Source organism: Clinocottus analis, unplaced genomic scaffold (assembly GCF_023055335.1).
Source record: "Clinocottus analis isolate CAN_PGR_092001 unplaced genomic scaffold, fCliAna1.0.p SCAF_13, whole genome shotgun sequence".
Lineage (NCBI taxonomy): Eukaryota > Metazoa > Chordata > Actinopteri > Perciformes > Cottidae > Clinocottus > Clinocottus analis.
Window position 1 is genome coordinate 16,820,452 of NW_027175854.1, and position 24,567 is coordinate 16,845,018.

The following is a 24,567-nucleotide window of genomic DNA, read 5'->3' on the forward strand; positions in this document are numbered from 1 at the left end:
CAAGGACACCCGACAGTGAGGCAGTCATTTGTCATAGCAGACACGCCAATGAGGCAATTTAGCAGCGACATGTTGTACAAAAGCACCTCCAGTGAATCGAGGATCAACAATTATTAGGGAGTAGCGCTTCAGAAAATTATAATTATTGACAATTATCTGATGCTGAAGCTCTCAATTATTGGGTTAAATCGCTCGGTTTTGACGCTTAAAATGTCAGGAAGTAGGAACATGTGTTCACCTTTTCGCTTCATAAATTCCAAGTTGACATATTTTAACAGATGAACGCAGCTCATGAACAAAAGGAGATGAAAATATTCACAGGAGAGAATGTGGAAGTTGTTTTTGATCTTCATCATTGAACAAATGCTGTTATTCTTTAATCCGAACGGTTGACAATTACATTTGTCGATCGGCTCGAGTGACTAAATATGAAATCTAACATCGGAGTTGTTTTAACGCCAGTTGCGTTTATCTTTTGTTCTCATGAGGTCGATGTTCTATTCATGTAAAGGCCGATAAGACCCGATGAATGTTTTGAGTCTGGATTGAGAAAGTAACACGAACGCCACGACTCCATCAATCATGTGACTGCAGCGTTCGCTCTTATCGCGGCTCTCGAGCGGCGAACTTTGCTCTCTCTCTCTTTCTCTCTCTCTCTCTTTCTCTCTCTCTCTCTCTCTCTCTCTCTCTCTCTCTCTCTCTCTCTCTCTCTGCTGTGGGGGAACAAGCAATCAATGCCTCGAAGCCTTTGCGTTGGATCCCTTGTGCTCGTGATGGTTCAGGTGGTTTTGGCGTCTCGTTGAGTGTAGAGACCTGACGGCTCCTCCAGAGAATGTGTCGTGGTGCCGCCTGCGCTCGCCGGTCAGCTGACTCTGAACTCTCACGTACGCGCAGGACTCCCAAGTCAAATTCATCACTGAAGTGACAAAACCACAGCTTTCTGAGTGCCGCGCTTCCAGATTACTCTTACTCACATGTCAGTTTCTCAGAGTTTTAAGAGGAAGCGATTTGTTAATTGATGTGTGGATGCAGTGGGATTAAACTTCAGACCTGCAGTTGAGTAGTTTGTTTTTGGGCTGTCAAGGATCAAAGGTGATGAAGTTAAAGGTCGAGTGAATCGAGCCGGACCGCCTATGCAGGAAACCGGCTGAGGGAATATAATCTATGCAGCGGCGGATGAAATGCAATGCGAAAAAAAGGAATAAAAAACAACATTTCCATTTCAAACGGGTCCGGCTTAATACACCGACCCACCGAACATCTGGAGGGGTGCCAATCTGGGAAAAGCTGCAAGTGCGCGGCGGCATCTGCTGATGATGCAGCGCCCCGGCTGCCTCGCAACCCCCCTGCACGGGCACGCCAAGTGGTAGCTGCCTGTTACATGATATGAAGCATGTTGAAGCGGGGCGAGCGCCTGGGATATGGAGCACAGTCGCAGTGCAAGGAGAGGGAGGGGGGGGGACACAAAAAGTCAGCCGGTGTTGGGTGTCGTTTCCCCTGCAACAGTGGAGGCTGTCAACGCCTGACCTGGAACACACACACCGACACACACACACACACACACACACACACACACACACTCGCTCTCACACTGTGCCTTTCAGGATCCTCCCTGGATTACTTTTCTTTCATTTTGAGGACAGAGGAGGACGCGGCGTCCTCTCCGCCGCTGCGTTTATGCCGCAGCTGGCTGCAGATGCGCCCGCTGTGCAGAGGAAGTTCGGACCCAAGGAGGGCTGCCGTCGGGGCGCTCGTCAGGACGGCGCCGGCGGTCGCTTCCCCCTGATCCCCGAAAGCCGCCGCCGCCGCTTCTCCTCGCTGGGTCTCCAGAAGCCGCCCTCGCACCTCCCTCTCTGGCGCGACTCGGACGCGATGTCCGACTCGAGTCTGTGGACGGTTCTGTCCAACTTTAACATGCCTCAGTTCTTCAGCGGAGCCCGTCTGCGCCGGTCCAAGAGGTAACCTTCAAAATCAGTTTGAAGCGCTGCCATGTTTTAATGTCGCTTTTATAGACGCGCTTCTTTGCAAATGACAAAACCAGACGGATGTGAATCAGCCGGAGCAAAACGTTTACTGTCCTCCTCAAAGCAGCATCTTTACCTTTTTGTCTGGATGTTTCTCCCCGTGTGTGTAAAGTATGTCGTGAATAAGAAGCTGGGTGTTGCCTTCCAGCCTATTGTGTGTTATTTGCTTTGTGAGTCAAACGGTAATTTGAAGTTAATTGTTGAGGCCGTCTCCTGTTCCTTTCACAGGATGTGCACTTCCCTGTGTGCCGTCCCCATTAATTAAGAGTTGGAAAGTGGAAACGCTGATTGTTTTCTACATTTTTCCGTCACTGATTGTTGTTGTTGTTGCAGTTTTTTGTCCCACGCTTTGAAACGTGGTCGTTTCAACAAACTGCTGCAGCTAAAGGAAATGTTTCACACCACACTTTCTCTTTAGTTTTGACTTCTGAAACCAACGCTTTGCTGTGTGTGTGTGTGTGTGTGTGTGTGTGTGTGTGTGTTTAGCTACTGGTTCAAAGCTAATCCACTTGATCCCAGTTTGGCTGTATGGTTTGGTGAAGCCCATATAAGTGATATTCATCTTTAATCTCTGTCCTGACCCAATTTTTTTTCGGGCAAAACAGCTTAAAATGAAATGCTGCCTGTGTTTTAGACATCGTGCGTAAATATTATTGTCTATTTGAAAACCGCTGTCAGATTTGGTGGATCTTGAAAACCTCTTAAAGTCTCGTGCTGTAAGTCAGAGATCACAGCTGATGTTCTTCTGCTGCGTGTTGGTGAATAAATGACTGTCTGACTTTAAAGCTGCCGTGATAACTGATGACATTGAACAGATATTGACAGCAGATGGAAAGTTTCATTCCAGGATTTCCTGTTATTCCCTAAACTAAAAATGAAATCAGCTGGAATGACTGTCAAAAAAAAGGAGCAAAAGAAAACTTTAAAAAAGACTACTATGTAACTTGTACTTGTTTTGTTACATGAACAATACATATTTACTTTTAAATTAAGGTGAAATGATGAAATTACGTATTGCTTAGATTGCTTAAAAAGTCTTTATTTTTTTTTTGTCTCTTTTTTTTGGTCCTAATTCTTCAACAACAAAAAAGACGATTATTATTATTATTATTATTTTCATTGACAAATTAGGTCCAAAAAAAAATAAATCATAACCCATAATAAAAACATCAACTTTTTTTTTTCATTGACAAATTACAATTAAAAAAAGAAGAAAAAAAATAAAAAGTTGATTCATTTTTATTTTTTTTGGGTCATAATTTTTTTTATTTTCTGCAACAAAAAAAAAGTTGATTTTTAAAAAAAAAATTTTGGTCCTAATTGGTCAATGGACAAAAAAAAAGTTGATTTATTTTTTATGGGTCCTGATTTATTTATTTTTTTGGTCCTGATTTTTTATTTTTGTGTCAGAAATGGGCTTCCATACTGTCCTTATTTTTAAGGATAACTTTTTCTTTTTTTCTTTTAGTTATGGTCAGAACTCACGATATTTAAAGACTTTCTAAATATAAGTAAACTGTGCCGGATGTAAGCTGTTGACCACTCGGCCATTAGCCACACAAATGAATATGCAACGCCCGTAATGTGAAAAAATAATCTCCTGGAGAGTAAAACTACACATCCTCAGATGTAGAAATGTCTTCAAGGAGAGAACACAGAGCTGCTCTGCTTCTACACAAGCGGCGTGTTTTTTAAATACTATTAATAGCCTCGTGTGTCATGTGAGTGACGTTGAATTTGGGTTTGTCAGCAGCGATTTATGTGGCATTGCGCTCTGTCAGCTCACCTGACAGCTCTGACAAGGAGCCAAACTCACAGGAGTGGAGAGAAAAAGAAAAGATTAATCATCACGGCTTTGTTTGTTGGATGGGTCAGGATCAGAGTGTTGTGAATCAAAGGCTTTTATCTATTTTTGCCTCTTCCTGTACCCAAAATAAAGTCTAAGAAATAGTTTTTGGACAGATTTGGATTTCTTTTGTCACAATATTAAAGGAGTTACAGTAATTTAGGTCAGCGTGGAAATGAATACAACCGTTAAACACTTTAACCGTGATATGTAAAGTTTCTCTCACTTTGATAAACACCTTTTTTTAATTTATTTTTTAATCGTTTTTCAAGAAAAGATCTCCGGCTTGTGGAGATTTTGCGTGTAATTCAACAGCGGCGTGACGAGGTGGAGGGGTTTTGCATAAAAGCGAGACGGGTAAACCCTCCTATGGATCCGCTCCAGGAATCTCACACATCTGCAGTACGGCATACACCGCTGGCCTACTTTCTCCCTATCGTCTTCGCCCAGGGCTCCTTTATCCTTCCTTTTTTTTTTTTTGTTTTAAAAGCCTCACTCAGCCTTTTCTGGCCACAGAGGTGCCGCCGCGGCTTAGCTTAGCATCAAACGTGACGTGAAATGGCCAGATAACCTGCGGCGTCTGAGTGTCGCTGCACTCTCCGAGAGAGGCGTTTTTTAAAATGATGCAAACGGCGGGACGAGGAGGGTGAGAGGGTGAGAGGGTGAGGCAACACGAGGGTTTGGTTGGGCAGCGGCGTGGCGTTCTCTTGGCCTAATCCACGGCGAGGAGGGTATAAATAGATCTCGTTAAATCTGATCCTCTTCGACTGAGCACCTGTGTACCAGATAGTATTCACGTCCCTCCACCATCGTGATAAATGGTTGGCGGCGTGCGTCCACGCTCTTGATTGCAGGTTCGCCCTCGAAAACCACTCGAGTACACAAGGACGAGTGCGACTTCAGTCAAAAACGGGGTTTCCCCCCTCTCTGATTTATGGAGATGAATGTAGATTTCTTTTTTGGCGTGACAATGAGGCGGCAGCGACACGGCAGAGGACCGCGAGCAGCTCGAGATGCTTCTTTTGTCCTGAAGCTCTTCTCTGTCGCTGTCAAGGTTTGTCCGTACATGTCGGCTTCACCAAAGTCTCCGAACCGGACAAACGATCTATTTCATTTGGAGAATCCAAGAAAAAAATCCTTCCTTCCTCAATCCTTCGTTTCGCTGCGTTTGCGGGAAAGTTTCCGTCACAATTATATCGCGAGACTTTCGGTGTGCAGAGCTTCATGTGGACGGACAGAGAGATGAACTGGTTTAGAGAATAGTTGTGTTTGTCTTGCCATCTTGAAGGCAAACGTCATGACTTTTGCAAGAGAGGAGAAAATTCAAAGTACAAGAAAATTGACACAAATAATCCTAAATCTCTTGTACGACAAAAAAAAAAAATCAATATTCAATATTTGTCAGTTGCTGAACGTTGACCTCAAATTGCTCAACCGCACGCGTCTTTTCTTTTCTCCTGAAGCTGTGAGGAATCGTCTCATCTGCTCACTTTTTCTTTTCCACTGTGGGATGTTTTCTGTGTGTAACGTTATGTAACGCGTAATTATTCATTCTATGAAATGCAAATGCATCACAGTTGGAAGAGCAATATCTTACAGGTCAAATAATCTTTCTCTTTTGGGCAGGTCACATCTGTAATGACCTTTTTTTATAATCCAGAAATGACTGACCTCTGCTTGAAGGTCATTGCTTTCTTGATCCAAAGAGCATAAATCTTCCCTGAAACTCATTGAATCATTGAAACATTTGCATCCTCTACACGTGTGATCATAAGAGCACTGAGCCCTGGCACTTGCTGGTTGATTAATATTGTGTTTCTGAGCATTTGTTATTCCTACATTCATCATCACATTAGACATTAGTGGGCGGCTAATTGCTCAACCATTAAGCAGGAGCAAGGCCTCTTCTGCTGATGAATCTGAAGTCATCGTTCACACCGTACATCAAATCTGTGGGAAATTGCCCGTAAATAATCTACACCAAGAGCACACACACTCATCCCAGGGATGAAGTAGACTTAGTCAACAGAATTGTCTAAAAATGGCCTCAAAAAGCAAATTTAACCTTTTGGAAATTCTCCCGCGCCTATTTGAAGTCCCAGCATGCCCCATTCAGACAATCTTTTTGCATAAAATATGTAATATTTTTTCATTTTTGAACCGAACAACAGTTTTTTTTAGACTGAAACTCCTTCCTAACAGACCAAGACTTTGTTTTATTGTTATTTTTGTTGCAGATCCTGATTCTTTAGGTCCTAATCTTTCCAAAAAGTTGTCTTATTGACGCTCCAGGAGGCTTTTTTGGGGAATCTGGCTCATATCATGCTGGATGTTCATAGTTATGATACAAAATATCTTTTAAAAGTGATTTTTCTTTTTTTGCAGATATACATTTCTTTCTTAAGACTTTGCTGAACAAAAACATACAATAAACACAAGTATTGGAATTAATTTGGGCTTCCTCCAACGACTCAAACGCAGGGAAAAACACTCAAACACAGGACGAAGGAGGTCTAGAGACACATTGGTTTTCAACGGGTTAAACTATCTATCTTTAATCAGGATCAAACTATAATCTGGCTGCTGTGCTCTGTGCAGGCTGAAGGTGTTTGAGATGTTTCTCAGCGGCAGTGAACGACTCGGCCGTTCTCCAGGTGTGACAGAAACGACGTCATCGTAACAGAGGAGGAAGCGTACGGGGAAAGGCTTTCTTGAAAATTGCAAATGCCTGTTAGGGTTACCGTCATGGGAAGTGTGCTCGATCTCATCAGAAGAAGACTGTAAATATTTAATCTAACACTCTGTAATTTGGCAACCGACATCCCGTCTGGAGACGGACGGAGTGCAGCGGCCTCAACAAAGACACAACAGTGTCCAAAACACACAAACACATCTCCAAAGTGTGGCCCTGAAACCCACAAACGTGCGTGTGAAGGGGACGCTGAAGAGATGTGGCTCCGGCGACACTTGAAGCACAAACCGCTGCGTTTCCTGTTGTGTAAAATGCTCACCGAGCAGAGACTCTTCAGCCGGGCGGGAACCAAAGATGCACAACTATTAACGTTGGAGCTCGGCAATGAGAACAATGCTGTCATGAAAACAGGAGCACGGACTTCAATATGCAAACACTGATGGAAGTGTTTCTCACCCAAAGAGACGTAGTTTTAGACTTAATGGAAGTTGTTCTTCGATACAGATAGAAACAATTGTGGTGATTTATTTCCCAGAGGCAGTGAGACAGACTACCTTCATGTATTTCACATTTAACGCATGTATTGGGTGTATTGGGCTAAATGTGATGTAGCAGCTCTGCAGTTATGTAAGTCCTCATCAGCCGTTTCTACTGGAGAAGCTTCACTTTATTGTTTGAACCTGACCTTGTTTTTTTTTTGTAGTGTTTGTTTTGTGCACCGAATGGAAATTATTATTGAATAACATCTTTAAAAAATCCAGTGGAAAATGGTTCAGTTCTCTTGAGGAGGTTATGTAACAGGATGTCATTGAGTCTCTGACCTTGAAGCAAATTCATGTTCTTCATGCATTATGTCTTCCCACTGACAGCCTCTAATTTGAAAATATAAACCCGAGACGAATCGGTACATTGAACACTCTTTCTTTCTTTCTTTCTTTCTTTTTTGACGTTCATTTTTCTCTCAAGGTTAAAAACTGGGCTTCAATTTCTGAGTCACAGCGGCTCCTCGTGAGTCACAGTCCGGTTTATTAACACGATCAACCGACTTAAAAGCATCCCGGCTTCGTCTTGGTGACTGAACCCAGACGTTCTGCCACGTTCTGCCGACATTAACCGCCTGTAAACACTCCCCGAGTGCGTTAGCTGTTTATTACATTGTAATAAAGTATCCAGTCAGACATACAACTCACTGAGTGTTTGCGTTTTAATTGAACGTGTAAAGACGTCCTCGGAGGTGGAGAGGGAACGCTTTGCATTGTGGGAACAACTTGAAAGAAAAACGCGTTCCTGGACATTTAAGAGCGATGTTACATCCACAATATTGATCCTGTGGACCAGGAGCTATTTGTTTTATGTACTTAAGGCAAACAGAAAGTCCCACACTGACATGTTAATGCTTTCATCAGAGCGTATTGAAATAGTTATCGCTGTAATGCATCATAATATTTTTTATAATGCATTAAAATCACTTTTACAATGCATGATATTGTGGTTATAAGTGGTAAGCATAAGTTGAACTTTGTTGTTCTTGCATAGATTTAGTATATGTCTCACTTTTCTTGCACGCAAACAATGAACACTTATAGTAAATAATCAGATTCTAATGTTTCCTTAAAAAAAAAATTATATGTACAGTGGCAATATCCTTCCAAAAACATATCCGTGAGTGAGCAAACTAAATAAATACTACTGCGAGGAGTGTCAATAGAAGGCGTAGTTCGTATATATGTGGCGCGTAATGTCTTGGTGATATTAATATTTGACTCTCTGGTTTCACAGCTGCAGGACGAGCAACAGGAAGAGCCTCATCGGCAGCGGCCAGTCGTCCGGCCTGCCGCGACCTCACTCCCCTCTCTCATCTCTAACAGGTGAGTGTGTGTTCAGCACACGCGTGTGTCTATTAATTAACAAGTACACACTGTTTCTGCGCCCTAGTGGTATGTCGCGGTACTGCGAAACACTGGGAAGTACACGTAGAAGCATAATGACCCTAATTGCAGCTTTAAACCAGCGCTTATCGTAGAATATTGATTTCACAGAGTGGACAATTAATTCACACGTTCACCTGTGTTGACAACGTAGGATGCAAATGCTTGTCTGGTATAGAAGCCAATGACAGAACGCACTTTAAAAAGAAAGTGAGGAGTTAAAGGGCAGTGATTGTGCCGGGTGAGGAAGCGGTGGCCTGCAGAGAGGAAATGCACCGCCGCAGAGGGAGGGCAGGCCTCGTTCGCCACAGGGCGTTTTATTTCCTGGCATTGGTCAGCAAAGTTAGAGCCTCGACTCGCAGTGTTTTGCTCTGTGAGCGAAGGGGCCCGGCCTTTTAAGATGGACTCCAGAAGCCACAGCGTTATTGCTGCTGGATGTGTTCAGCGCCCGGACGAGCTCTCGCTGGGGCTCAGCCGTAATATTGGCACCAAAGGTAAGAAAACCATCCTCTCAGTTCCTTTTTACAGCCGGCAGATGATCGAGAACATTGACAAGTCGCACTAATTAAATGGGTCTCTGCACGAATAATAATCTCTCCTGGATTGCGGCCTCGGCTCTGAATCGTAGCCGATCCAACTCTTGTTCATGATCATGAATAATTTCCCCTTGAACCACGATTCTTGTTATTTCCTTTCAGACGTTGTTCTCAGCCGCCAGTCGATAATCTGTGTCTTCAGGTGCGGTCTAACCTCCCGAAGGAAGAGGATTTCATCTGTTATTGGTTGTGATTTAAGATTACGGTGCTTTTAAATAGGGGACATGCATCGCTAACGAGATTTAGGGCCGCTGTCGTTGTCCCCAGTATGGAACATTTCAGATTAATGCACGACCATAAGGGGGAAAAACTGTCTAATTGGTGCCTTTTTTCCACAGTGTGATGTGTTCAGCCATGATTCTGCGGCGCCTCCTGGTGTCACATATGATAACTAGTTCCCTAAATACAAATGATTTACTTTCCTAAACTAAGTTCTGCTCTTTTATTAATATTCTTACTCGTGTGTGTTTTTAGTCTCATCGTTTTGTGTCTGACGTTGTGAAGTAAAAGTAAGCTCAACCTGTAAAGTGTGCAGAGACTTCATGTAGTAACAGACACCTGACTGAGAGTCTCATCTAAAAGAATCTAATTTTAGGAAAACTAAGTATAGAGGACGCACGACCATGTGGATTGAAGCTGAGTAAAAAAAGTTCTTTATGCAATAAGAGAAGTGGGATCTGCTGTAATATCAAGCCTCAAAGCACAACTTTAATACATAAAGTAAAAATAATGACCAGACATCAGACGCTGTGCACGTTGAACCGTGATAATGAAGCCATTTCAATTTCAATGTGCAGCCAAACGAGTTTTGAGTTGTTTCTTTGCGTGCATTTTGTTTAGATTGTGTGTTTTTTCTTGCAGGAACGAGCCCTCAAGACAGTCCGAGAAATTTCTCTCCGAGTGCCTCCGCTCATTTCTCCTTTGCACGAAGGTATTCACACAAACATGAATGTTTACTTCATCTGCCGTCTCGTTACAGATGCTAAAAACAACAAGTGTACTGTGTTTAGAGTTGTAGACATTCAATTGAGACGTTAATGTTTTCTGACAGCACCCGTTCCGCTTCTTAGGTCTATTTCTGCTTAGAAAAACATTGTTTTTTTTTAATTTACACCATTTCTCAACACAATATCATGTAATGGTGTATTTTTATTATAATCCACAGTCATTGCCACAGACAAGACAGGTAACTTCCCCATGTCAGGCTTTCATTTGCCCCTTTTCATAAGCCCGTATACGTGTTGCGAGTAGACTTTATCTTTCATGCTTCATTAGTTTGTCTCGTAGTGACGTTTCAGTTCTACATTCACTTCTTGTTTCCCTAATTTCACGTTGAACAATAGCAAAGAAAGTTACCCATTCGTCTAAAAACAATGTGATCATTTAGTATCGTTGGCATACAAACATGGAAATTATGCACATTTCACGTTTCCAAAGACAATTGTCCTCTTCTCATGGTCGAGAGTTTTAATTCACTACGTCTGCTGTCGTGCAGGACTGACGGTCGCCGCTGGTCGTTGGCCTCCCTTCCTTCTTCTGGATATGGAACCAACACGCCCAGCTCCACCGTCTCTGTAAGCCTCCAACACTCACCCAGTCATCCAGCACCAGAGAAATCAACAGAACAGAGTAGTCGGAAAGTAAGGTCGAACTATTAGACAAACCTATTTGTGATTGTTTGATAAACGACAGACCTACAGTTATTAGTTGAGTACTTTACGTTACTAAATGACCTTCAGTCTCATAGACCAGAATCTTGGAGGTCTCAATTAAGGTACAAGAGCTTAAAACAATCATAAGGTGTGCTGAAACGTTTAAGAGATATGACTGATATTTAGGGGAAATATTAATATAAACTACTAATCCAAAATATGAGCAATGTCAAAACAATATTAAACTATTTTGCTGTAAGCGATTCTGCAACTCTGTTCAGCAGCTAATGGCTACGTAGCTATTTTCTGTACAGTAGCTAATATCTACGTAGCCATTAGCTGTTCAGTAGCTAATGGCTACGTAGCTATTTTCTGTACAGTAGCTAATATCTACGTAGCCATTAGCTGATCAGTAGCTAATGGCTACATAGCTATTTTCTGTACAGTAGCTAATATCTACGTAGCCATTAGCTGATCAGTAGCTAGAGGCTACGTAGCTATTTTCTGTACAGTAGCTGATATCTATGTAGCTTTTAGCTTTTCAGCAGCTAATGGCTATGTAGCTATTTTCTGTACAGTAGCTAATATCTATGTAGCTATTTTCTGTACAGTAGCTAATATCTATGTAGCTTTTAGCTTTTTAGCAGCTAATGGCTATGTAGCTATTTTCTGTACAGTAGCTAATATCTATGTAGCTTTTAGCTTTTTAGCAGCTAATGGCTACAAAGCTATTTTCTGTATAGTAGCTAATATCTATGTAGCTATTACTTAATAGCTAAGTACATTTACCAGAAAAAGCCGTAAAATTGATCACATTGCATGTTGTTATAGCATATTTTAATTATTAAAGTTATCATTAATACAGCTTCTGAAAATTACACATCTTTTTGTGATTTTGATGTAAAAACAATGAATCGCTCGGCGCCAATTAAACCTGCATTCATAATGCTGAAGCATGATTGAGAATTCATGTTTAGTATTTCTTTATTCTTCATGAAACACAATATGAGAAGTGAATATTTTGTTCTGAAGTAAACGACACACACACACTCTCACACACACACACACACACACTCATCACTCTCTTATTGTGTCTAGTTGCTGCGTCATATCTCTCCGTGTCCTTCACTCTGACGTGTCCTCAAACATGTCTGTGTTCATAGGAAGCAGACGGCGTGTGTGCGTAACAACGCACGCAAACACACACTCACATTCACAGGAATAACAATGAGTCAGGGGATTAAAAGTGTTTTGTTTAGCGAGGACATTTCCTGCTATTCACACCAGCTGTCGAAGGAAACGCGTCTTTGTTTCTCAGTTGTGAGTCTAGAAGCGGCCATGTTTGATTGATACACTATACATGCTCATTGTATTTTAATTAATTAGTGTAAACTTGCCCCGTGTGTTATTATGTATCCTCAATACGCATCGTTACTTGAAATAGTTTGATAATTTGGAAGAAAAAAGAACATTTGTTGGTATAATATAAAGTTACCTGCTAACTTAGCTTAGCACAAAGACTGCAAACGGGGGGAAACGGCTAGCCTGGCCTTGTCCAAACTTTAAAAAAAGTCCACCTACCAAACGACACATCTAAAGTCACTGACTAACACTTTATATATAGTTTAATATTCACAAAAAATTAAATTAAATGTTAAAATGACAAACTGTAGTTGTTTTCACTTCACTGATATTCTCATCTAACTCCAGAAAGCCCACTTCCCAAAATGTCAAACTATTTCTTAAAATATTACTGTTATTTAAGTGGAAAATTGCAAAAACATATCTTTTTTTTTGGAGGGGGGTATTATGGTTATTTAATCCACACACACACACACACACAACAAAAAGCTTTTTTTCTTTTCTTTTCATGTTGAATATATATGTGTTTCATTTCCAGTCGTCCTGTTCATCACAGGAGAAGCTGCACCAGCTGCCCTTCCAGCCTACGCCCGACGAGCTGCACTTCCTCTCTCGGCACTTCTGCACTGAGAGCATCTCCGGGGACGAGTGCCGCAGAGCGACGGCCATGCGACCGCGCTCCCGCAGTCTCAGGTACACATATATATATTACACCTCCTGCAGGTGAGCGCCGTCCGCATGCGGTAAACGCACCACTCGGGTGACTGACCGCCAAAATGTCTCTTTCAGCCCTGGAAGATCTCCATCGTGTTACGACCACGAGATTATCATGATGAATCACGTCTACAAGGAGCGGTTTCCCAGGGTGAGGGCTCGCAACAAGCCGATGTCTGGCCATTAATTATCTTATGCTGTTGCCAAAAAAGTGACGCTCCTTCCCCCTCCCCTTTCTTCCTGCAGGCCACAGCTCAGATGGAGGAAAGGATACAGGACATCATCCGCAGCAACGCTCCAGAGAGCGTCCTCCCGTTGGCAGACGGCGTGCTCGGCTTCGCCCACCACCAGATCATCGAACTGGCCCGCGACTGTCTGGAGAAGAGCCGGCTCGGGCTCATCACCTCCAGCTACTTCTGCGAGCTCACCGACAAGCTCGAGAGGCTCGTTCAAGAGGTGAGCGCGACTCCAGAACTCACGCAGATGTTTGTCAAAGACATTGTGGCAAAAAAAACTAAAAAAAAAGAGTTTTAATGACGTTGGAACGGTGATATAAATGTGCTGAAAGGATATCAATTAGCATTTTAAGTATTCCTAGAGTTCGCCAAGATTTTTCCAACCATCTTGATACAAAAACTATTTAGTCTTCTAGGTCCAGAAAATATTTATACTATAAATAAATACCAACAGAACTGACGTATTCATTTAAAATCTTTATATTTTTCACATGGCATGCCATTTCTGGCGGCCGTCTCTGCTTGGATCAGTAAAAAAAAAAACACACAACTTGGGGAAACTGGTTAAAATCTTTTATTTGGTGCAACAGATGGAATATTTTCCCCTCCAGATGGTCAGAAGAGTCTTTTTAAGGATTCTGGAACAACCTCAAGAAAAGTAAGCGCCGTTACGAGGTTATCGTACATCAGGGCCGTGCAATAAAATGCATGTTTGTAGTTGCTACATGAGGGAGGAAAAAACAAAGAAAACTGTGTCATATGTGCGATAGTGGAGGTTGTTGGTAGCCAGATGGCAGCACGGTGTCACCAAGTTAACCGATGCTCAGTCGATGGATACCAGCGACGTCCTGAGCGGTTTTAACGTGCACGTCCCACACTCGTGTGCAATGGACGCTTTCTATTGCTCATCTGTGAATGTTAACATGTTTGCACGTGAATTTTCGCCCTCACAAGTTCCCTTGAGAAATACAGCGGACCTTCTGGGGGTTTTTCAAAGATCTCTGGGTGTTGGAGCTCGAGCGAGATGGTGACACTGTGAAGCCCAGACTGCGATGCGGGAGAACAGAGCTGCGTTTTTTTCCCCCTCCAGTCCTGAAACTGACATGTTGTCTCTTGCTCTGCAGTCCACAGAGAGAACGGAAAGCGAGGAGGTGAACGTCATCAAAGAGCTGGTGAAGAAGATCCTCATCATCATAGCCCGACCCGCTCGACTGCTGGAATGTCTGGTGTGTTTCTCAACCGTACAATTCTCTTTACTCCTGCAACTCGCTTGTTTTTAATTTGTCTAATATGTCGTCTGTCACTCAATAGGACCGATAAGTCTCCAGCAGTGGAACTGTTTTTCCATATCCAAAAAGAAACGCGCTAATGTTTTTCCTTTTTATTTAATGTATATAAATAATTAAAGCACCTGTGCTCACTGGCAGGTGAAGCCACCGGTCAAACACACACACACGCAAACAAACAAACAGCGGCTCATTATCATATCAAATGATTTGACAGACACGCGCCTCAAACCTCCCAGAAGTCCTTCAGCTTCCTCCATCCTTCACTTCCTTTACAGACGCGCAGTTTAAATTAGTTAAGTAAGAAATAGTTGTTACGAACAATGAATCGAATGATTGTGTGACGTGAAAAAAGGGTTCGAGCATCCTGAACAGGCAGCGAGGGTTCTGCAGGTGGACATCGGTCGTGGTATTTGTTAGTGATGCTGTAAACAAACCCTGAACTGTGTTCTCTACCTTCACAGTTTAAATTCATGAAAACAACTTTGAATCTCAAGTAGGCACTCACCTTCCTCCGCTCTTTCCTGCATCATGATAACCTCGCTTGGTGAAGTCATATCTAGCAAAAGTCACATCAATGAGGGGAAAAAATGTAAAAGAATGACGTCGGGCGCTTTTCCGCTCGGGAGTTTGATAAAAATGTTTTTACTCGGCAGGTTGAAGGCAGCGTGCAAAATGCTTTAACTCTCTGAAAAGAGCTACAAGAATCCGCCTCAGGCGGCGAAAACTCTGTCTGATCAGCGCCTGAATGTGTGTTTCTCCACCTTCAGCAGCGCTGCCACTTAGTCCCTTTAGACATCCTGTAGTTGACAACATTGTCACCGCGCATCAAAGCTTCACGCCGCACCCTGAGACATCCTGGTGCAAAGACCACAGGCGTGTTGTTGGTGTGCTAAAGCGTGCTCGCTGTGCGTCTGCAGGAGTTTGACCCTGAGGAGTTTTACCACCTTCTGGAGGCCGCCGAAGGACACGCCAAGGAGGGCCAGGGCATCAAGACGGACATCCCTCGTTACATCATCAGCCAGCTGGGACTCACCAGGGATCCGCTGGAAGGTATGGGACGCTGACGGTGGTCACCAGCGATGATGTCATACATACAACTGTGGTGTAGAGCTGCTGGAGCCCTTCAGCAAGGCACTCTGATAAGAAAAGACAAGATAGAGCTTCATTACTGTTCGAGGTCATTCTTGTGCTGAAAGAAATAGAATAAAACAAACATATTGACATATAAATGCCAGGCTGTGTATGCATATTGCAGGTAAAAGATAAAAAAAAGAGTGATTGTGTTTTGTTTTTGTTTGTCTGTCTGCTGTGTTTTCTTCTTTTTCTTTCTGTACTTTATTATTGTCTGTCAACCCGAATTATTCTATTCATGTTTAATGTCAATACATTGAAATGATGAAAAAATTTAAGTGAAAAAACAAAAAAACATACATGAACAATAAAGTAAACAAGTGTTTAAGAAGCAACACCAGTGCACGATAGAATAAAACTAAATTAAATGAAAAATTCAACTACAATACATAAAGTAAGTTACTACAACAAACGATAAGATACAGGAGTAAAGATATAAAGTTTATAAGAAGTGGTACTAAATGAGAACTAATAATAAATAAATAAATTGAGCGTGACATTGAAAAGTTGTAACAAAATGAAATTCTTCATAAAAGATGTGGGAATGAGAGTTTATTCCACTAATAATTTGTTGTAGTGGATCTTTTTCTAGTTTGTTCTTTCGGGTTTGTGCAGCAGAAAGCGTCTCAACTCACACAAACCTGCTGAGTGTCACAGCTGTCGCTGGAGCGGTGCGTCAGGACGATGGCAAAGGAATGGAGGAACTAAAAGGCAAAGATTCTCTCCACTAATGTCCCGTACTGAACAGACCGTCCTCCTAATGACCCTCTGTCTCTCCAGCTTCACTTACAAACAACATCCATTATGACTAATTAGAAAGGAATGGCCTCCCCACAGACCTCATCCAGATCCACGCTGGCTGGCTCATCAGCCGATCTCTCCACTCGTTTCCCCCCCCGAGTGTCTCCCGGGTTTCTTTTTGCCCAGAGCCCCGTCTGCAAACCTTTACGAGGAAGAACAGATGCTGAACAGCAGCGAAAATGTGTTCGCGGGCTTCTCAAGGGACGAGGCAAACACCCCCGTGTGAACATAAACACATGGACTTTAGCATGGCTGCACACAAACACACACACACACACACACACGGAGACAAAACAAAAAGGCATGTAGAAGATGCAAGGTGGTTTATAATGAGCGCGTGTTCTGCAGTGAGGGTTTTCAGAAGAAGTGTCGGACATGTGTTTGTGTTGCCGCTACTGATTTCCGCCCCATTTATTCTCAATTCAGATTATCTCAGAGTCAGCACCTCGAAGCTAATCGGCTACCGAAGGCTGCCGGGTTCTGATCTCTCAGCATTTACGTCTTCGCTGGCCTCGCACGACGTTATATATACATGTTAAAATATATTAAAGTGCTGTTTTTTCCTCTATTTCTTTTGTAGAAATCGCTCAGCTGACTAGCTGCGACAGCGGGATCGCAGAAACGCCAGAAACGGACGACTCTGTGAGCACCCGGGGATTGTTTTCCCCGTATTGATTTACTCCGTCCATCTTTTGCCCGCAAAGTACAGATGCTATCTTTTTGATTTGCTCGAGTGTTCGTGTCTCCTCTTGCCCTCAGTCCCAGAGCCTCAGCACGGCCTTGCGGTGCCGGCGTAAACCCTGTGAACTGGACTTTGAGATGACAAAACTCATCAGCAACGGTGCCTACGGGTAAGGACATCTTAATCTGTGTCCGAGTATCTAATCTGATAGATGGTTTGTTCGCATTCGAGGTCGAACTGACCTTTTCTTTCCCCGTTTTCAGTTATCTCCCTCTGCGTTCTCCTTCTTCTGTTTCCCCCCTCGACATAAATAACACACATTAATGGCTCACTGGTGAACTCCTCTTCCACAGAGCGGTGTATCTGGTTCGTCACAAGGAAACGAAGCAGCGCTTTGCCATGAAGAAGATCAACAAGCAGAACCTGATCCTGAGGAATCAGATCCAGCAGGCCTTCGTGGAAAGAGACATCCTCACCTTTGCCGAGAACCCTTTCGTGGTGTCCATGTACTGCTCGTTTGAGACCCGGCGGCACCTGTGCATGGTCATGGAGTACGTTGAAGGTCAGCCGCTCGGGGTTTTTAAAACATGATTTTAGTGCTGCAGCTGCAAGCACTTTGAACACAATGTCTCCTCTGTGTGTTTTCTTCTCCATCGCATCGCTCCCTTCATGTTTGCAGGTGGAGACTGCGCCACCCTTTTGAAGAACATGGGTCCCCTACCCGTGGACATGGCCCGGATGTACTTTGCCGAGACGGTGCTGGCTCTGGAGTATCTCCACAATTACGGCATCGTCCACCGGGACCTCAAGCCAGACAAGTGAGACCCCCCCCCCCCCCCCCCCCTCACCCGAATGTCACAGCAGCCGCAATCAACACATGGTAGCTCGCACTGCAGCGACGAGCCCGCGAAGGGTCACCGCCCCGCTTTCCCCTGCAGCATCTATCATTGTTTCGGCTTTTCTGGCGTGCAAAAGTGACTGAAAAAGTCTTTGTTCGCTCTTAAGCTGCATCTACACCTAATAGCGTTGTGCAGCAGTGCGAGTGACACATAAATGGACCATTTGCATGTCTGTAAATCCAATATTACGGTACAACAAACAGAACATTTTAGTTCATGTGCAAAGATCGTTCGATAATATCTACATTTAGTCAACATCTAGTTTTTAAACTCGCATGCATTGCATTTTTTAACATGCTTGAGCCATTTTCTAGGCCTGCTGGTCTGCTGCCTGTTGTCCATGTTGGTTGTAATGTTCCCATCGTCTTCCTCGCAGCCTGCTGGTCACGTCGATGGGACACATTAAGCTCACGGATTTCGGGTTGTCCAAAGTCGGGCTGATGAACATGACCACCAACCTGTACGAGGGGCACATAGAGAAGGACGTCAGGGAGTTCTCCGATAAGCAGGTGCGCCTCATTTCCCGAGTTTGGTTAGAAAAACCTGTTCCCACGAGCCGCCGCCTGGTCCAGAGTACTCATTGTGTGGTTTTTTTTGATTGCCAGGTGTGCGGGACACCGGAGTACATCGCACCGGAGGTGATCCTGAGACAAGGCTACGGGAAGCCGGTGGACTGGTGGGCGATGGGCATCATCCTCTACGAGTTCCTGGTGGGCTGCGTGCCGTTCTTTGGAGACACACCGGAGGAGCTGTTCGGACAGGTCATCAGCGGTCAGTGGTGCATCCATTTCTTCTTGGATGAAGTCATATTTTTACCTGATGAACATTGCTGCCCTGACAGGTGTTTGAGTATTTCCTTCATTTTAAATCTTAATTTGAGATGATAAATTAAGATTTAATTTTTCCTCAACCATACTTTTATTTTAAAGGGTTTTAAGTTTCAGCAACACGTATTTCATAGAAAAAACCCAACAGTACAATCCTGGAACACCAGGAGACAATAATCAGAAAACAGGAAAATGAAATAATAAAAACAAGATATAGGAGGTTGGACTAATACTTAATGATAAATACTGGGACAAGAAGATAAAATAAGATAATCCTTTATGAGTCCCTCAGTGGGGAAATTACAGGATTACAGCAGCACTGCTCACAAGTAATAAGATAAAAAGAAACAAGTAATATAAATAAACAGAACGATAATAAACAGATTAAAGATTTAAGAAGAAAAACATAACAGTAATAAAGATAAATGTACAGATGGAATAAAGAATTTGTATCAAGTACTTACAGTGAATATTGCACCAGTACATATAAAATAAAATAACCGTTGAATTAAGCAAACATTAAAATAACCCCATTTAATCCGTACCACAGTGAAGTGTCCACTCAGTCCTTAAAGGTCCAACAATATTTCCCTTTGCCTCATGATAACATCTTAATTATAATGCATAGCACGAAAAAAAAGGCATCAATTATTCAAGAGGAAACATTAACTGCCTCTGATGTTTGTATTTAAAGATGAAAATAAACTCTACTGATTTATTTATGCCGGTTTATCAAATGTATAATTCTACCAGACACATTATTTTCGCAGGTTTTCACAGCATCTGGCTTTTAGACTCTGTAGAGCGCACGAGGAGGAATTCCCAAATCTCATTCGGATGTGAATTAAACATTTACATAGTGACCACGTGGAGATAGTCGGCGAGCAGATTTCTCAATTTATCGGAGACGGAGATTTTCCCCCGACGAGGGCCGGAGGAGGAGCAGCTGGCGGGAGGCGGATCGGGCTCGACTTTGGACCACGAGTGAAGTTTTAATAATCCTGATGATGTCACTTTGTCCCCCTCGTGTCGTCGCGCGGTGACAGCCGCACCGGGGAGAGCAAAAATCTTGATCCATCCATAAAAAACAAGCGTTTTTATCTCGGCTCAGACGGATCGTCGGAGCGGCGACGGCCTCTTTCTGCCGCAGTGAAATAAACGGCACGCCACGACCGATTTGCTCCGCTCTCAATCAAATCGCACCGAGCCTCCGAGAGCGACTGTTAATTAAAGGGGCCTGAACACACTGAACGCACGGCGCCGTGGCCTCGGGCCGCACATACATATTCATAGCTCCCCTCCCAAATTTGATTAAAATGGGGGACAAATGCTGCACGGAGCAGACAATCAGCTCGGCGCAGACGGGCTCGCTCCCCTTTTCACTGCTTATCCTGCGAGGCTTTTCACTAGAAAGCCAGAGCATTTAAATCCTCTCCTTCCACAGAATGCTTACACCTCAGAAGTTACTCTGTTTTGTGTGAATCTGCCAGTGAAGCTATTTAAAAATGAAAAATAGAAGAAGAAAAAAGACTTCAGCCTTAGTGGGTCAGAATTAAATGAATAGAAATAAAACATAAACCTCATTCTTCATGCAGTATTGCTGCGTTCAGGTATCCTGTTTACAAATAATAAAGCGTGCACAAGGAAACATGGAGGTAGAAAACTCCTTCCTTCAGTCTCATGATAACTTAATTACTTTTGTTTAGAAGTATATAAACGTGTAACTAGTGAAAAATGTCGGCTAGTAGCGGCGATAATGCTAAAGACACACAGTTGGCTCTACAGGTAGGGATCCATTAACTGTAGGTGTCATTTTAATATTCTGGATTCTTTTTTTTTATGTCGGCGTGTTTGAAAACTCTGCTGTTGGCTGTCAAAATATTCCAGCCGTCACATTGCTCTCTGTCAGCTGGTCGTGGAGTCGCACGGTGACACTGAACTTTCATCCAAATGACCAAAAACTGGACTTCAGAGCCTTGACTGCACAGCCACGAGCGCGTCCTGACTGCGTGAGCCGCCTCGGCTTTACAACCAGTTTGTTCCTGATCGCTTTCTGTGCAAATCCACCTTTTCCTGCTGAAAGCAAACAGCTAACGATGCATTCGTAGTTTAAAGCAACACATCACCTCGTTTTTTACTCCTCGTGATGCAATGACGTTACTTTAGCTTCATATTTTCTTTGCAGAGATTTCCACTTCCTTCAACCACAACCTACTAATATAACAGCATCTTTTCGGGGCTTCTTGTTTGTCGGGAATCATTTTTGATTCAACCTGATCGTCTGCATCGTGTGTGTTTTATTTACAGACGAGATCAACTGGCCCGAGGGCGAGGAGGCGCCGCTTCCTGACTCTCAGGAGCTCATCGCTTTGCTGCTCCGACAGAATCCTCTGGAGAGGATGGGCGCAGGTACAAACAACAACACAAACAACAACACAAACAGCCGGTAACTCCGTTAGGAGCAGGACGGGCGCGCCGCTCGGGCCCGACATGAATCATCACGTGACCTTTTTAGCGCCGCCTCAGCACTGCTCACCGAGGAAGAAATGGAGGTCATCCGACAGGCAGGGCCGTTCATCCTGTGGCCTCTTCACCTCGCCGCGCCGATCAATCGCAATTATTTCCTTTGCCGTGTCCGTGAATCTCGGTCGCATGCATGATCAAACACTAAGAGCTCGTAGATGCATCGGCCGTAAAAGTGTCCGTGACCTGTGACGAAGGCTTTTTTTTATATATATATATCGGAGAGCTGCACATAGCCGGGTCAGTCCAGGGACATCTGGACGTCCTCGTTCATCTCGATCTCCTCCGCCATTCACAAAGTCCCCTGCTGCTCCACAGAAAGGTCACGGGCAGGAAATTGTCCTGCATAATTTATGGTTATAGTATCAGTTTGGCCTGCAGCCATCGGGGGGAGGAGGCGGCAAAAAGGAAAAGCGTAAGCGTTTCTTCGCCTCCTGTGTCTCACTGAGCCGTTTGCAAATATTTTTTCTCGTTTGTTCTTTCTTAGCAATGTTAAAATATTTGTGTTTTCTTCTGTCCGTCTGCAGGAGGAGCTGCCGAAGTGAAGCAGCATCAGTTTTTCCACAACCTGGACTGGAACGGCCTGTTGAGGCAGAAGGCCGAGTTCATCCCCCAGCTGGAGTCTGAAGACGACACCAGCTACTTCGACAGTGAGTTTTATCGCGCCGCGGCGTGTTTTTAGAAGAAGAAAAAAAAAAAGAAGATAAACTGTACGAGCAGAGTCATGAATCAAGCGACAGAAGACTGTCAGCGTCTCCATACAAACCTCTGCCATCAGGAAAAACGAGTCTGTTTGATAAATTACACATCAAAACACACGATAGTGTTGAATATCGCTCGTGTTTTAAGATGCTTTTATTTCGTTTTTTGTAAAAAAATATGTATCTAAAGCAACGGATAGTAATGCAAGTTTTCCTTCTGGGACAATGGAGGTTATTCCACTTGTATCTATCTGATTTTATAACATGTATATCGCCAAAAAGCAGAAAGAAAATGTGTTGGTTAGCGATCATAACTGTTTGCAAATGTTGAAAACCTGAGGGACAATCTGTCAAAAGACAAAAAAAAAAGAAAATCTTTCATAAATTTGTACAAATATAAGTCTGTGAATGAATAAATGGAGTGAAAACTGGTGAGGATCTTGTGGCACAAACTGTAAAAAGTGCAATAACAATGAAAAAACCCTACAAAAGTCTTAACTCTGAATCTCCCATCATGCCTAGCTCGCTCTGAGCGATACCACCACCTGGAGACGGAGGAAGAGGACACAAACGACGAAGACTTCAACGTGGAGCTGCGGCAGTTCTCCTCTTGTTCTCACAGGTTCTCGAAGGTGCGTCCTTTTCTTTAATCTCCACCCCACCGATGTCTCGCAGCAACACTAAATACACCACCGCCCCAAGATGTTAGCGATGTAAATGAGCTCCCGGCCTCCTCGGTCCTGCTCCTTTTTTCTCATGGGAGAAGAAAGCACGAGCCGAGTGGTATTTCATATGGAAATGTGTCTGCAGAGAACGCAACCCGCCGTCCCTTCGCCCCCGCAGTATTAAAAAAAAAAACCAAGATGTCGGCTTTGCATATATTTTCCGCTTTCCTTCTTTCTTCTGTTTTTGGGTAAATGTGGAACACAATGCAGTCGCACAAGCTGGGAGCGATTGTTGTGCTGCATTGCAGTACGCTCCCCTCTCGCATCCACACAAAGCGTCACGGCGTCTCTGGGAAGCAGCGGGGCGTCTGGGAGGACGTGTTGAGCTGCACCTCGACCTCCACGCTCGCAAGACATGTTTCTGGTCTCCTCTTCATTTCACCTTTTGGAAACCGTGCGCGAAAATCCTCCCACGCCCATGTTAATACCCAGCATGCCCCATTCAGACAACTTTTTGGCATAAAATACGTCATTTCTCCATTTTTGAACCGAACAACAGTTTCTTTTGACTGAAACTCCTTCCTAACAGACCAAGACTTTGTTTTATTGTGATTTTTGTTACAGATTCTGATTCTTTAGGTCATAATCTTTCCAAAAAGGTGTCTTATTGACGCTCCAGGAGGCTTTTTGCGAAATCTGGCTCATATCATGCTGGATGTTCATTGTTACGATCAAAATATGTTTTTAAAGTGATTTGTGTTTTTGCAGATGTACATTTTTTTTCCAAGACTTTGCTGAACAAATACATACAATAAACACAACTTTTGGACTTAATTTGGGGTTCGTACAACAACTTAAACAGGGAAAAGGAAGTCTGGAGACACAATTGGCTCCACAGTTTTCAACGGCTTGAAATGTAAAAAATAAATAAATGATGACACAAAAATAAATACATTTGGAGCAAACACTTATTTATTTATTTTTCTTCTTTTTTTTGGTCAAAATATTTTTTTTGGGTCCTTTTTTTTCTTTTTTTCTTTTGTTTTTGGTCATAATCCTTTTTTTTGTGTGGCGGCAATGGTCTTCCATACGAAAACACTTGCGAATCAATCCTGGTGGTTTATTCTGAACGTGAGGGTTGCGTCTGTGCCGTCAGGTTTACAGCAGCCTGGATTTGTCCCGTGGACACCTGGAGGAGAAAGGCGAGGCCGAGGGGAAGAAGAGCGAGAGCCCGCTGACCATCGACTCCCTCAGCTGGACGCCGGACTTTGCTGAAATGTATGCTGGAAACACCCGTCCATTAAAAGCCCGTTGACTGTAAACCTGTATCAAATATTGACGGCTGAATACTGATGTAAAGATACTCCTGTCCTCCTCTCCCACCAGGCCCTCGCTGTCCCACTCGTCGGACACGGACAGAACAAATCAGGGCCAGCGCTGCAACTTGTTGCCGAAGTTTGCCATCTCGGCAGAGAGCGAAGCGGACGAGACCTCCGGCCTCGGGGACGCCAGCAAGACCTCCTTCTCCACAGGAGAGCTCCTGCAGGACGAGCCGGACGCCACGACGCCGGGCAGCACGCACAGCGGCGCCACGCTCTCTGGTGGGACTCCAGTTTCACGCCAACTTCATATGAAATGCGCTTTGTTAGCTTCTATTTCTTTACATCCAAGTCCGTTAAATTTAAGCTGCTTCTGTCGGACGAGTACAGACGATGAGGTGAATCCTAATGACGGCTGCTTGGTCAACAAATAGTTTGACATTTCGGGGAATATTCTAATTTGCTTTCTTGCAGAGAGATAGATGAGAAGATTGATACCTCTGTCAAGTTATAGTCGACAACCGTATCGAGAAAAACACAAATTACAGGCACTACAATTGATTACAAAGCTCAGGAAATCATTTTTTTCTCCCCCTTATTTATTTGTAATTATTACTTTCCTGTTTTCAGCTGTTATTGCTTTTCAGAAGAATCTATTTTTACGTTCTGTTTGTTGCTAT

General features: G+C 43.5%; 1 protein-coding gene across 8 annotated transcripts in view; it reads left to right on the forward strand.

Annotated features, from left to right (window-relative positions):
• Nucleotides 1–24,567, forward strand: part of mast4 (microtubule associated serine/threonine kinase family member 4) — an 81,633-nt gene that overhangs the window by 48,908 nt on the left and 8,158 nt on the right. For 3 of the 8 annotated variants that reach the window (XM_068574651.1, XM_068574657.1, XM_068574656.1), the window contains 20 exons: nucleotides 8,342–8,430; nucleotides 9,948–10,017; nucleotides 10,252–10,272; nucleotides 10,582–10,660; nucleotides 12,639–12,793; nucleotides 12,890–12,965; nucleotides 13,061–13,270; nucleotides 14,175–14,276; nucleotides 15,257–15,389; nucleotides 16,852–16,913; nucleotides 17,031–17,122; nucleotides 17,307–17,515; nucleotides 17,633–17,771; nucleotides 18,229–18,361; nucleotides 18,458–18,623; nucleotides 20,987–21,088; nucleotides 21,730–21,852; nucleotides 22,426–22,535; nucleotides 23,725–23,846; nucleotides 23,955–24,169. In XM_068574651.1, the coding sequence (XP_068430752.1) occupies nucleotides 8,342–8,430; nucleotides 9,948–10,017; nucleotides 10,252–10,272; nucleotides 10,582–10,660; nucleotides 12,639–12,793; nucleotides 12,890–12,965; nucleotides 13,061–13,270; nucleotides 14,175–14,276; nucleotides 15,257–15,389; nucleotides 16,852–16,913; nucleotides 17,031–17,122; nucleotides 17,307–17,515; nucleotides 17,633–17,771; nucleotides 18,229–18,361; nucleotides 18,458–18,623; nucleotides 20,987–21,088; nucleotides 21,730–21,852; nucleotides 22,426–22,535; nucleotides 23,725–23,846; nucleotides 23,955–24,169 (2,408 nt within the window). Of the gene's footprint in view, nucleotides 1–1,470; nucleotides 1,959–8,341; nucleotides 8,431–9,947; nucleotides 10,018–10,251; nucleotides 10,273–10,581; nucleotides 10,661–12,638; nucleotides 12,794–12,889; nucleotides 12,966–13,060; nucleotides 13,271–14,174; nucleotides 14,277–15,256; nucleotides 15,390–16,851; nucleotides 16,914–17,030; nucleotides 17,123–17,306; nucleotides 17,516–17,632; nucleotides 17,772–18,228; nucleotides 18,362–18,457; nucleotides 18,624–20,986; nucleotides 21,089–21,729; nucleotides 21,853–22,425; nucleotides 22,536–23,724; nucleotides 23,847–23,954; nucleotides 24,170–24,567 lie in introns of those variants that run through there. The other 5 variants (XM_068574653.1, XM_068574654.1, XM_068574658.1 and 2 more) reach the window with 4 other exon arrangements.